The sequence below is a fragment of the Besnoitia besnoiti genome (genome assembly GCF_002563875.1).
Source record: "Besnoitia besnoiti strain Bb-Ger1 chromosome Unknown contig00014, whole genome shotgun sequence".
NCBI classification, from domain to species: domain Eukaryota; phylum Apicomplexa; class Conoidasida; order Eucoccidiorida; family Sarcocystidae; genus Besnoitia; species Besnoitia besnoiti.
In genome coordinates this window covers 48,952-62,281 of record NW_021703916.1, presented here as the reverse complement: position 1 = coordinate 62,281, position 13,330 = coordinate 48,952, and the positions used below count along the sequence as shown (strand labels likewise).

Genomic DNA, 13,330 nt, shown 5'->3' with positions numbered 1-13,330 from the left:
ACGAGCGCGTGTCTGTTCTTTTGAGACATGACGCCAGATGAGAACCTGACTAAGCTTATTCTTTTTCGTTGAGACGTTTCTACAGGTTATTGTCTGTTGTCTTCGTTGGTGCCAGCGTTTTCATGGGACGGCCAACGAGGAGCAAGAGTGCCAGGTAGGCCTTGTGGAGCATCTATGGCTGTTGTTAGTGCTGCCGGTCGTTCTTCCTTTCCCAGGTGGATGCGTCTGGGATGTACATTGATTTTCCTATAGTGATTCATCAAAAGGCAGGAGCGTAGGGTGGCATTGGAACTGGGTGTAGGTCGTCCCAGACGTTGTGGAGGAGTGTTCAAGAACAACCCTTTGGATCTTGCAACAGACCCGTCGCGGGGACGACGCCGAAAAGAAGACGACTTTTTGAGTAAATCACGTCTTCGTCCTTGCTGTCAAAATGGGAGGCGATGGTGGCTCCGTCCCTACTCGGGCCGACATGGTCAAGACAAAAGGGTACAAGTTCTTGAGGAACTTGGGAGGCATGGGCTACGTTCCCAACACCCAGGTCCGCGAGGGCGACGAACGGTTCGGTCGGAATGAGTCCAGAGACTTACAGCTGTCTACATGCGCTCTCTCGCAGGTAGGATTGCGCTCTTGCTAGACAGTTGGAGCGCTGTGTGGCGGAAAATCGGGGGTTTGGAGCGAAGTTTGCAGCGGTGAAAGTTCATCGTTACTTCTGAATGACCAAGGGCAAGACTCCATGTGCCTTCCAAATTCCGCTCTCTTTCATGTGGAATATTTTCAGGAGCCTCTCCGTCCACCGATAGTCACGTGCAGATTGGGCAGGCTGTACAACAAAGAGGAGGTCCTGAATAAACTTGTCGCAAAAGCGCTCCCGCCCCACATGAAGCACATCACTTCTTTGAAAGACGTCAAGCAGTGCAACACAGAAGTAAGGCTTCTAGTGAGAGCCATCGTTTGCAGCGCGAGCTGTCAGCAAACTGCTGTGCTCTTCTGTAATGCTTATTCGGTTGAGTGAGGCTATTCGCCGTTCGTTCTGCTCCTCTGGATAATTCGCTACAGATCAACGAGACAACGAAGTTCTTGGTGTGCCCCATTTCCCGCGTCGACATTCGTAGTGGCATCAAGGCGTCTATCATCTGGCCTTGCGGCTGCATCATTTCGGCGAAGGCGCTTCAAGCCGCGGCTCTGGCACAGGCCTCGAAGGCTCAAGGGTCCTCCGCCTCGCCTGTCAACAAGGAGTTCCGCGTGAAGTCGGTAAGGGATCCTTTCCGTCGCACTGCATGGGCAGTAGTGCAGGAAAACGGTCACTGTATGCAGTTTTGCATTTGGAAGGTGAAGTCGCTGGCTATTCATGGCTTTCCCGACTCTGTCGTCCGTGTGTCCCTGTAGCATGACGGCAGTGCAAGCCAGACGGACCCGACCAGCGATGTAACCTCAGACTCTCATGCAGGTCAGAGACTTTGCTTGAACTGCGGGAAGCCGTATGATCCTACTGAAGACTTAATTCCACTGCTGCCGACAGGCGACGAACTCGAGAAGGTGAAAGCTCGAGTTGAAAAGTATACACAGGAGAAAGCGGCACAGAAGAGAGCTAAGAAGCAGCGTGGGACTGGTGGGACAAGTGCTCAAAGTGCTGAAGCGACAAGTGGCAGAGCGCCGTCGGCGGATGTCGCGAAGACTATTGTTCACCCAATTGTCGTGGCCCCCTGCGCCACGAGTACGAAACTGCGTGCGGATGCATTCCGCGTCTCTGCCACTACGGCAGCGGATGAGAAGACAAAAAAGAGGGGAAGAGACTGGGTGATCAGTGGGAGTTCCAGTGTCGATGAGTTGCTTGGCACCGTGAAAGTTCCTCGTAACGGAGAGGCGGCGTCAGGGCGTGCGCCCGGGGCAGCTCGGTAGTTTTAGCGGCGCTAGTTTTGTTTGTCACAACAGCGCGAGCACAGCGTTGGCTACAAGTGTAGCAAGTGAAATGCACAACGTCTAACGAGGCATAACCTGCCGTAAATTGTCAAAATATTGCGGAATTCTTTTTTATTAGTTGCTGGGGAGGATCCTTCGTGGTCGCGAACTACCTTCTTCGGTGTGATGCTATCGAGCAGCTCTTGGGCGGTAGCCTGCTCCCAGTGGCAGTCGCAAGTACCTGAGACTGTTTTGCCTACGTGATTCTCTTCCGCAGCTTCGAGAAGCAGCCAGTGCATGGATGGATGCCACCTGTGTGGTGGTGCCGCTGCGAGTCAGTTCGGTTACCAGCTGCGCGCAAATCTCCTAGATCCTAACCGGACTTGCTGCCGTCGCATACTGGTGGCCTCTCGTCGGTGGAGCACAGAGCAAGTTAAATTTAGCGCTAGAGATGCTTCGCGCTAGTATCACTTCAGCAGGAGAAACGACGGTATCTGTCTTTAAGTCGAAAGTCTTTCTCAGCTGTCAGGAGTGTTGGAGAATAGACTGGACCGGTACTGCCAGTGTCAGGAAGAGCCACAGCATCAGGAGGTTGCATTGCTGCGCCACGCACTGCCAGGTAGCTAGTGAAGCCCCGCCTCATATCCTGGGGGTGCTTCAACGTCCCGGGAAATTGCACTTGGACAGTCACGCGCTGCTCGGTTTGCTGTGTGGATGACCGCATGGATGACGCGTAGTATATGCACCTTTTGAAGGAAGTGCCTACTGCCTTCGCTTTTGCTGTACATACACTGAGATGTGCCTGTGTGGCCTGCTGGCCCCGATCATAGACAGGTGAAAAAACGAACCTCGGGAGCTGCAAGCGACCGTCAGCAGCTTTTCCTCCCTTAGATATGCCATGATACAAACATGCGGTTTCTAGCGTATGCAGTGTGCGGTGCCGCCTTGTATTTCTCCGACTGCTGCTATGCAGAAAAACTTGTTGCAGCCAAGGGACTCGAGAACGCGGCGTTGTCAGTTCTCCGGTCTCCCTTGTTCGAGCCCCTTGCCGGTGAGATTGTCGAGGCCACGTCCCCACAAAGACGTTGAACACATGCTTTTTTACCTCCGCAACAGAACTTGCAATTAATATTGAAAAGCTGCAAGACAGAATTCCGCAGCTCGGCCGATTTGTCGAGGCGGGAACGTCTGCGAAGGTTCAGTTTGCGCAGGTGTATTCTCTTGTGTAAGTGCGCCCTGTAGTTGAGCTGCCAAGCAACATGCACTATCGTGGACGGCGGGTTTTTCGCAGTTCGGGGCTCGGATCGCATATGAAACATGTCATGACACTTCTGTCTGCGCCGACTGCGGCTACCCTTCAAGCGGGTAGGTGCGATTGCAACGGCCATAGTTAGTGACTCCGCAGAAAGTCCTCTAGATCTTATCGGTATCTTCGCTGTAATCCGCCGCAAGCTAGAACATGTGAGAGGGATACGCTACGTTATATAGCCTGAATGGGGGGGAAGCCCACGCGCATCAAACCCGATAGGTCATTGCAAGCTCGTATGTTCTCACAAGTGTCGACGGGGGCTCGCGCTTAAACGGATATGCGGACCAACTGAGAGATTCAGCGGTCAAGGCTCTGCATGCGGTCCTGCCCCTGCGGACAGTTCTCATGGAGAATGGAAAAGGTGGGCAGCACCGTTTCATTCTGTTGTCTCCGCACGAGATTCATAGCCGCGCAGACACAACCGAGGAGATTGCTTATGCGCTTCTGCCGTCTAACGAGCTTTATAAGACGCTAGAAGGTTTAGAACAAGCCCTTTATGAGTCTGGAAACGCCTCGGTTAGATTCCTGGAGACCGCTGAATCCCGGCTTCAGGGGGCACGGGCACAAGTGGATGAAAAACTGCACGATGCACTCGAGTTCGTAGAGGGGCTCAAGCACTGCGTCACCTCTGATGCTGCTGGGTGGGGAAGAGCGGATGCGCTTCGCACTTTTCTGGTCGCCAGACAACCACATAAGATGACTCTTCGCCGTGCCGTCGTTAGAGCGGTGGAGCCGATCACCCCTCGCAGGCACTTGATCCGCACGCTGTTAAGGATTCGATAGAGACGGCTACGAGAAAACTTGAAGAGCTGTCACCGGGACTCACTCGTACGGAGTGCTCCCCGCGCTGCCGCGACTCCCGCATCACCAATAGAATGGATGTAGGCACTAAACGAACAGCGGATGTCTCAATGACTTTGCCTGTCGTAAGAGGCGTTCTCTTCTGCTGACTGTCCAGTGCCTACCCGTGTGAATACTGATAGTTGATGACAAATCTGCACTTTCTGCACACTACCGTTGTACCTGAGCTCGGCGCCGTCCTGGAGAGGATTCAGGCAGCTGAGAAACGGTTAGAGTGAGTCACTGTGTTGCCATGTGAACCCGTAGACAGATGAATACTGCACGCCATGCAGAAGGCTCCATAAGAAGTTACGGCGATCGACGTTTTTCCGGCGCAGTGTTGGAAGTGAAGTGAGTGCGAACCCACTTATGTTCCCGTCCCGCGTGTAGTGCTTGCATGTGCCAGGAAACTCCAACGGTATAAAGCTCCTAGAGACGAAAAATTGAGCATAGTTATCTTCCTTGTGGACTCTACAGGGAATAAAAAAAGAGTATGCAAGCTCGAAAGAGGTATGTGTTCCGTCGCCATTCCGCAGGCTTCGCTTGAGCATGGACCGACCGTCTTCCAGACATCCAAGGGTGACACCAATGCGGCGTTCACTTTCATCGGAGGCATCCCCTTCCTAGACTTATAAGCAGCCCATCAGGAACTTCGTTATCTCTTGTTTCTACAGCGGTCTCCGCTCTCACAGAGTTGTTGACCCATTGACGGTATGGTTGGCCTCCGCGCAGGTTTGTGGTTTGCCGAGGGTCACACCTACTCTGTGGTTGGTACATTCGTGCTATACCGTGCACTACTGGTGGTTTTAATACCATGACAGGCAGTTGCCTTCGTGCACAAATGCCTCCTGAGTGGTTGCTTACTGGGGCAACACACACGCCGGTCCTTACCCACACGAATAGAAGGAGTTGCCTCGCCAGGAGTGGGTAGCCACAAAATCCACCGCAACTGATGACGCATCCAGGGTGTCCGAAGACAGATGCGGAACCAAGACTGTGCTGAGACTGGAGACTGGAGGGGGGGGGGGCGGGCTCGCCGATGATCAGACGCCTGAGCACTAGATTGGCGCACACGCTCTCCGATAGTGCCGTTTAGCGTCGATTTTCAACAAAGCAGCCGATATTAACCCTGTTGAATCAAAGAAGTTGGACTGACAGAGGCTCACGCGATGCAGAGCCACCGTTGAATTGGCGACACACAAGACCGACTGACTCGCCTTTTCATAGCCGCACGATCACCATCCCCCTCTCCCGTACCCGCTAGCGTAGAGCCACCAACCACAGGATGGTGGTTCAGATGGGATTGTAAAGTTTCGATCTCGGATACCGACATTTTACGCACTGGAACATAATTGTTCCTGGGTAGACTTCGTCTTCTGACACATTTCCTTCCTTCAACTCCCGCTGGTTTGCTCTGGCGGCACTGTCTGCACATGCCCCAGGATCGACCGCCGGCGGGCACTCCCGTCCGTCCTGCCGGCAGCGGCCATGGACACCTGATTTGTCTGCCTGTATGGCTGCGTAGTTGTCGCTCTCTATGGCGGTTATACTGTCTGGACCGTCTGGCTCTTGGTTGCTTTCCTCAGTGTTTGTCGTCTACTTCCTTTACCTGATACCTTGGGCCAGTGTATCTTTGCTGGAGGTGAAGGGAAAACGCTGTATTCATACCCCTCCCCCGACCCGGTAGCCCCGAAACACAACTGAAAGTATCGAAGGAAGCATCGAACATGAGTCTGGAAACTCTTTATGGAGAATCTTTTCGGAAGAAAATGCATCCATTCGAGGTGGGAAACGGTGAAAACCAAGGGAAACAGACCCTGCTGCGCTCCTTTTCCGGGGGGTGTCTTCTGCAGAGTTTATCTTGCAGCTGCTGTGTGAGTTCAAGTTGTTACGGGATTTGAAAGCTTTTTTGTCTTCGCCATTCGCTAAGTTGGTTTTCCTTCACTTCGCCGCGCGGAAACTGAGGACGACAACCGTGCACACCGGTCGTCCCAGGCAGCGCCGGTACCTCGTCTGAAATACGGTCCTTCCTCTAAACTGTTTCCCTGTAAAGTGCTGCTGAACAGCGAAGGCTATCTGCGATTTACACCTGGAAAAGTGCCGTTCTTAAGATGCAGCAGTACGGGGGGCCCTGCGGCGGGCTCAGGCCTCCTACTGTCCCGCTTCCACCGACACCTGTTGGCAAATACGGCAGCAGACAGGCGACGACTGTTCCGTATGTCGGCGAGGGAGCGTACCACTCTAACATCGAAAACCAGAGACCCACAGGCAACCTGACTCCGCGGCATACAAGCACTGTGCCGTCCACGGGGGGTACCAGGGTCGCCCACGATGATCAATCGGCTTCTGCAGCGCAACCTTCGTCTAGGTAAGAGCCAGTCATTCTGCACACCGCCACCAAACTGCTGGCACACGCTTCTTTTTCGCCTCGCTGGGTCCAATTCACTCAGCACATTATTGCCTTCTCCATCTGCTGCCTGCGTGAGTGCCAACGGCAAGTCATCTGACGCGAGCCCCAAGGGCTGTGTAATCGTGCGGGTTGTGAGGAACCTCTTTGCGACCTCCGGGATGGCTCCAGCGTCTCTACGTGGAAGCAAATACGTCGGAACAAACTCGAGCCCACCTCGTCCTCTCGCGGCGGCTCTCCCGCCTGTCTGCTTGCGTCACTGATGCACACCCGCACATAAATGCCGCCTCACTGGAACACCTGGTGTTGTTTTTGGTGCGGCCCTCGATGTGGCTTTTGTACCGCTGAAAGTCTCTCTGTTTGTGCCCTGCGGTGCCTCCCTTGCGCCCTGGCTCCAGTAGCGCTTCGCAGGGTTGCCTGGTGCTGCGGCGGCCGGCGGTCTTGTGCGTGGCAGCTTTTCTTTGCAAAATTCTTTGCCTCTTCCGGCAACTCATCTTGTGTGCGTGCCGGCGGCGTGTGGTTTTTGCAGAGGAGCTGCGCCTCGGGCGCCGTCTGCCTCGTCGTCGGTTACGTTGGACGAGGAAGCCCGACTCTCGCAGTACGAAGTGATACGGCAGATCGGCGCAGGTCGCTTCGGAGAGGTCTTCATCATTCGCCACAAAGTGAGGATTCTGTCAAACCCGGGCGTCGCGTCTTGGCCAAGTGGAAGACCGAGACAGCAGGGGTCTCACACGGGCGGACGAGAGCCGCATGCAGCCAACTGGCTGGATGCTCAGGGCCACGCTGCCGCCTGTGGCCCCGCCCCGTTCGCCCCCGAAGGATCTGCAAAAGTCTCCACAGGCGGAGGAGAGACAGATTCACCATTCAACCGTCCAACGTTTGCTCTCTGGGCTCGAAGGCCCCGTCACGCGAAGTCACAGCGGATTCCCCCTCGTGTAGGATGTTGAGCACTCGAGACTTGGGTAGCCGAGCTCTCTCAGGGCGGGGATCCTCTACACTAGGGGGCTGCTCTTTGAATTTTCGTGTTTAAGACGGAGTCTGCGTGTGTGTTTTTCTCAGGCGACCAACGCCCTCCTCTGCTGGAAGCTCGTCTTCTACAAGGGGCTGCGGGAGAAGGAGAAGAAGCAGCTCGTTTCAGAGGTCAATGTCATGCGGGAGTTGCGTCACGCAAACATTGTTCGATACCACGATCGCATCGTGTGCCGTTCGCGGCAGTGTCTGTACATCGTGATGGAGTACTGCGACGCTGGCGACTTGGCTAAACAGATCGAGGCCGCCCACAAACACCACGGAGGCATCGACCAGGATCGCATCGTTCTCGTCGTCGTGCAACTCATCCACGCTCTTGCGTACTGCCATGAAGGCGTCGGTAAGTGCATCGGCTTTGACCATGCGGACAGGACTTCACATGTCCGAAGCGGGGAATGAGAAGAAGGCACTGGGGAACTCGGTTTCTGCCAAAATCGTCTTCAAATAATCAAGGGGCTCCTTAGATCTGCGGTGGGAAACGACGCTGTCAGGCGTGAAACGAGTGCAATGTTTCGGTTGTGTAGATTTTCGCGAGTGCTCAGTTGCGATGCGGCGACGCTGGAACCACCTGGAATAGTCTTCTGCGCTGGGTGTGCTGTCTACTGTTCGCTGCGCAGGTCAGGAGCGCCGCCGCGTTTTGCATCGCGATTTGAAGCCCTGCAACATTTTTTTGGCTTCGCATCCGGAGTACCCCGACGATCCCTCCCGATGCATCGCGAAGCTCGGGGACTTTGGGCTGTCGAGACACCTGAACATGCACTCGATGGCGCACTCGTGCGTCGGCACGCCCTACTACTGGTCGCCAGAGCTTCTCGAAGACGGCCAAAAGACATACAACGTCAAGAGCGACATGTGGGCGCTGGGCTGCGTCATCTACGAGATGTGCACAGGAAAGACGCCGTTCGCGCAGGCGCAGACGATGCCGCAGCTGAAGGAGAGAGTCCGCTCCGGGCCCGTTCTCCCCATCCCCGGGTAAGGCCGCGGGCGATGCGCTTTGCCTTTCCTATTTGCCTATCTCCTTTCAGAAACCTGGCTGTTTGTCGAGTTGGGTTCAGAGCGACGCGCGCCACCCCACAGCTAGGCCAACTGTCGCGGAAGTTTTAACCCAGAACGCCGCTTGCCTGGGGCGTCTGCCTGGCCCTTTCAACCTTCCTCGGCGCCTGTGACTCGCCTTTGAAAAAGCAAAGTGCCACATCTTCGGAAACGACTGTGGACGCACGTGGGTGTGTCAAGCGTGTTCGCGTGATGCTGGTGCTTCATGTGATGAGCTCCCACATCAATACACGTGCATTTCTGTGAATTCTCTGTGTTTTTATAGGTTCTCGGATTCGCTAAATGCTCTCATGGCGTCCCTGCTGCAGCCGAATCCGAACAACAGACCGTCTGCCCTCCAGTGCCTGGGCTACACGATTTTCCGCGGGTGTCCGTACACTCCGCTTCCGCTGTATCGCTCTGCAAATTCCGCGTCGCGCACGCCGCGCGAAGCCTCGCCCGCTCGCGGGTTGCCGCCTGCGTCTGCCACCTCGCACTCTCCCAGTGTCACATCTGTAAAGTCTTCTGCGTCACCTGCACTTCCGCCGTCTTCTGCTTCGTTTGCTTCGTCTCCTGGCCTCGAAGCCGCGGCTTCTCCCGCGCAGCTGTATCCGTATCCGCGTTCTTCCTCATACACTTCCTTGCCTTCTGGCGCGGCTGCGGGTGGCGCCTGCGCCTCTGAGAACGCACCCTCGCCCCCGTGCGCAGAGGAGAAGTTCCAGGCAAACGCTGCCCGCGCCGGCGTCTACTTTGGCGGGGCAGCGCCTCCTCATCCTCGGTCTCCCTCCTTCGAGCCGCCGGCGGCGCAGCCTCAGCCGCCTCTGCCTTTTCTGTCTCCGGCGCCGCCCGCCTCCCTGGAGGGGCCCGTGGGCGAGGAGACGAGGCAGTGCGAGAAGGCCCGAGAGCGAACGAAGCGCGCGTCAGCTGCGATTGCAGCGGCCGCCGCACTCTCGGCCTTCGAGAGTCAGCAGCAAGAGCGAGAGGTGCGCTCGATGGCGCCTGCGTCAGACCCGTCTGCGCCACTCGCTGCGATTGAAGAGGAGGAAGAAGACGACGACGGCGGCTGCAGCCCCGCGAGTGTGGGCGGAGCTGCGAGGGCGCCGTGCGCTTCTTTGCCTGTCGGCAGAGAGAGCCGAACGCTCGCGCCCGACGGAGGGGTGGGCCTGCAGCCCGAGCGGCGGGCCCCGCAGACCCGGGAGCGAGCGATGTCCGCGGAGACCCGGAAGAGAGAATTCGACGAGGGCAGCTGGGCAGGGCGAATCCACGAGGACCACGGGGCGCGGCCGCAGGAGCCGACTGATGGGCAGCGGCTTTCTGCCGGCGTCGCCTCCTTCGTGGAGGCGAGAAGAGCGAATCTAAGTCAGGAGCGAGAGCCGATTTTTTTGCCTTCCGCTCGGGATGGAGTCCCTTCCTCGAGTTCCTCAGGCCTTTCGCGGCGTTGCAGCGAGCCCCCAGCCTCGTTCTACTCTCCTGCCTCTTCTCCGTGGGAGGCGCCCGGCCAACGCCTTCTGGCGGCTTTCGGGCCCTCCAAGACTTCTTCCTCGCGATCCGTCTCTCCGTCCTCTTCGTCTCTCGCCCGGCGATCTCTGTCGCGCGAGACAACGCACTCTGCCGAAGACCGTCCATCTGCGTCTCCCGGGGGGGCAAATGGAGGCATCTCGCCGCGCATTCGCGCGCAAAAGGCTCCCGAGCCCGATGCGCGGCCGGGCTTCGGCGGCTGGCTAGCTGGCGCGGAGGCAGAGATGCTGTCGGTGCACGCCAGCCCGCATCCTACAGGGCCTGCGCACACGCCGCTTTTCTCTGCAGAGCGAAACGCAAGAGACTTGCCCGAGGCAGGCACTCTCCGCGACGTGGGGCCCCACGGCGGGGACGCCGACCGCCACAAGCCCGCGGGAGCTGCAGGCCCAAGCGGCGGAGGACGGGGGAGAGAAGAAAAGGTGGAAGGCGCCGGTGAAGACGCGAGGCGTTTCTCGTATTGGCCGCCGCCCCAGGAGGCGCGCGAGCGCCACGCGGCTGCGCCTCCGCTGCCTCCGCCCTTCTTGTCTGCCAGGCCGCTCACGCGCAGGAGCTCGACATACACCGACCTGTCAACTGTCTCTTCCCCAAGTTTCTCGCCTCCCTCAGCACCGGCCTCGACCCGGGCGCGCGGGCCGGGCGCCCCCAGTTCCTCCTCCTCCTCGTCTGCGGCGTCGAGCGCCTACGATCGGTTTGTCCCGTCGCCGCGCTCCTGGAAAGGAGGTGACAGCGAGAGACCTTTTTTTTCGGCGGCCGCCGCGCCCGCTGTTCACTCTGGGCTCCTCAGCGCCTTCCCCTCCTCTTCTAGTCGTTCCTCCCCTTCCTCGTCGCTGCCCGCGTCATCTGCCTCCTGCCAGCAGCCGGGGGGGGTAAGCCAGGGGCCTCAGGCGCCGGGGCGGCGCGGATCGGCTTTTCCATCTGTCCATCGACGAGAGTACGAAGAAGAGCACGCCGCCTCCAGCTCGTCTCTCCCCACCCTTCTCTCTCCGCGGTTCCCGCGATCCGCGGAGCCCGCGCGGACCTCGGGCCCGGGGTCTCTTCGCCCCTCGGAGCGACAGGCTTGGGCTCCACCGCCGGCCTCGGCCGGACACACCTCCTCCGGGCGCCCGCCCTACGGGTCTGCGGGGCCCGGGGGTGGGGTTGGCGCGGGGGGCGAGGAGAGAGGCCGCGGAGACGGCTTCGAGCGACATGCATCCGACGTTGCGCTCTCCTCGGGTTTCCGCGTCTCTCAAGAGAGGGAGCGACCTGGAGGCGGAAAGAGCTACGCGGGGGACGGACGAGACGGCGGCAGAACAGACAGCCACGACCGGGACCCCTGCGCGCCAGGGGCTCCACACTCCCACTTGCGCGGCTTTCTGCAGAGCGAAACGGTAGGTGTCTCTGATCGCGCAGCGAGAGCCAGGAGGACTTATGTAGTTCACACGGGGACGCGCATGGCAACGAGAAAGCCGAAGCTTTTGGTCTCCGCGCGCGTACCGGCCCTCGAGCCCAATGCAGCGCCGACCCCCGCTCCAGGGCGGGGAGCCGGTTTCGCGCTGCGCAGCACTGGCCTCTTCCTTTTTATTTGACTGCGATGAGATGTGTCGTGTGTCTCGGTATGCGCGACGTCGAAGCTCATTTCGCACTTTTGTGGTGCGAGTGGAGTCACTCTTTGGGCAAGGCGCCGCTTACATCGGATGTGTGGCTTTCGTCTTACGTGCCGCTAGACCGCCTGTCGAGTGCCGGGGTGACGATGCCATCACATATTGTTTTTTTCTGTCTGTCCTGCAGCAGCCTTTCATGGAACGGAAAGAGGCGCAGCCGGAGTGGATCAGCCAGACGACGTCCTCGGGTTTCGCACCTGTCTCTCCGCGGCTCGCGCCGGCGGGGGACGGTGTCGCGGGCGCCCCCAGGGCCGCAAGCTTTACCCACGCGTCTGCGGGGTTCCATGAGACGCCGACAGACTCAGACCCGTATGCGGAGCGAGCCGCGATGGGAAGGCACTGCTTCCATCCCGCAGGGGCGACCGAAGGCGGTGCGATGGCCTCACGAGCCCAGGCCTCTCTGGGCGACTGCGCGCCCATGTCTCGCCGCGTGAGCGCGCCGGTGTCTGGAGACTCTCTGGAGGGGCAGGTGGGCCTCTGTCGATTCGGGTCTTCGACAGAGTTTCAGCTAGGTCGAAATGCGCGCGAAGACGATGGGAGAAGTCCGCTTTTTGGTGGGACGTCAGAGGCGCATGCACCGCACGCGGAATCGCACTTGGGAGCTCCACGGTCGTTAACGGGTTTTTCTCAGCGGAAGGTTGGAGGGTATCCCTCGCCGCGCGTGCAGACTGAGAAGCTCTTGCAAAAGAAGAGTGAGCGGTGGTTTGAATTCGGTGCTCAAGAAACGGACGCCTTCCGCCCGCAGCTGCCGGGAAAGATGAAAGGCCTGCGGAAGCGCGAGAGCGTACCGCCGAGTTACGGCTCCTCCTTCCCGAGCAAAGATTTCCAAGTCTACTCGTCGCCAGACTCACAGAGTTTCAACACAGCTGAGCTGCCCTCCATGCGGCAAGCAAGGCCTATGGGCCTAGCCTCACCGAGGGTGCCCGAGCGGACTAGCCCGGCTGCGGATCTCGAGGCCCCGGGCTTCTCCTTCGCGCCGCGAGCGGGTCACGAGGAGGGATCGCAGTTTTCGTTTGAGGCCCACTCTGAAGTGTTGTCACGGAGAGAAGGAGACAGGGACAAAGAGAACCTCGCGCCCAAGGCCAGCAGGCACGTCCCTTTTGCGGGGCCCTGTGTGCCGCAGCCCGACGTCTTGTGCTTCTCGGATCCGAGTTCGCTTGGAAAAAAGGGAGAGGCTCTGCGCTCTGATAACTTCTTATGCAACGCGTCCGCGGATCGCGCCCCTATGAGGTACCGGGAGTCTCCGTTTGCTTCAGTCCCCGACGGCCCGTCGCAAGTGGGCGGAGAAGGAGGCTCCGCAGAAAGTGGGCACTCGTGGGTCAATGCCCCCCCAGAAACTACTTGGAAACTGCTCATGCCGCCGCAGGAGCGGCCTTTCCGTCCTCGCTCCTCTCTGGCTTCGGCGACGGGCAGATGAAGGCGCCGCGGTCTTCGGGGTTCATTGCCGAGAGAGGAAGGCAAGAGGCGAACTAGGCGAACACACGGCAGGGGGGCGAACACGTTTGGAACAGACCGGAAGGGGTTCCTGCCGCAAAGACGCCCAGCGGGTCTGCATTCGACAGATGACGGATGGCGCACGTGGGGCTGGAGGTGCGTGTAATGTCGGTTTCCAGCGCGTCGATTCCTTGATTCTTTGCACCGCGACTCCGCGCCGAT

General features: G+C 58.6%; 2 protein-coding genes across 2 annotated transcripts; both read left to right on the top strand.

The window, feature by feature from the left end:
• Nucleotides 1-430: 430 nt before the first annotated feature.
• On the top strand, nucleotides 431-1,899 carry BESB_024860 (uncharacterized protein; the record flags this gene model as incomplete). The annotated part of the gene is made up of 4 exons (XM_029361174.1): nucleotides 431-613; nucleotides 779-925; nucleotides 1,057-1,247; nucleotides 1,398-1,899. 4 exons carry the CDS (start codon nucleotides 431-433, stop codon nucleotides 1,897-1,899), a joined length of 1,023 nt encoding a protein of 340 aa, XP_029215529.1.
• A 4,260-nt stretch (nucleotides 1,900-6,159) lies between these two features.
• BESB_024850 (NIMA-related protein kinase NIMA1) lies at nucleotides 6,160-13,091 on the top strand (the record flags this gene model as incomplete). The annotated part of the gene is made up of 6 exons (XM_029361173.1): nucleotides 6,160-6,416; nucleotides 6,985-7,117; nucleotides 7,515-7,824; nucleotides 8,102-8,456; nucleotides 8,803-11,401; nucleotides 11,802-13,091. The coding sequence occupies 6 exons, from the start codon at nucleotides 6,160-6,162 to the stop codon at nucleotides 13,089-13,091; spliced, it is 4,944 nt and encodes a 1,647-aa protein (XP_029215528.1).
• Nucleotides 13,092-13,330: the final 239 nt, after the last annotated feature.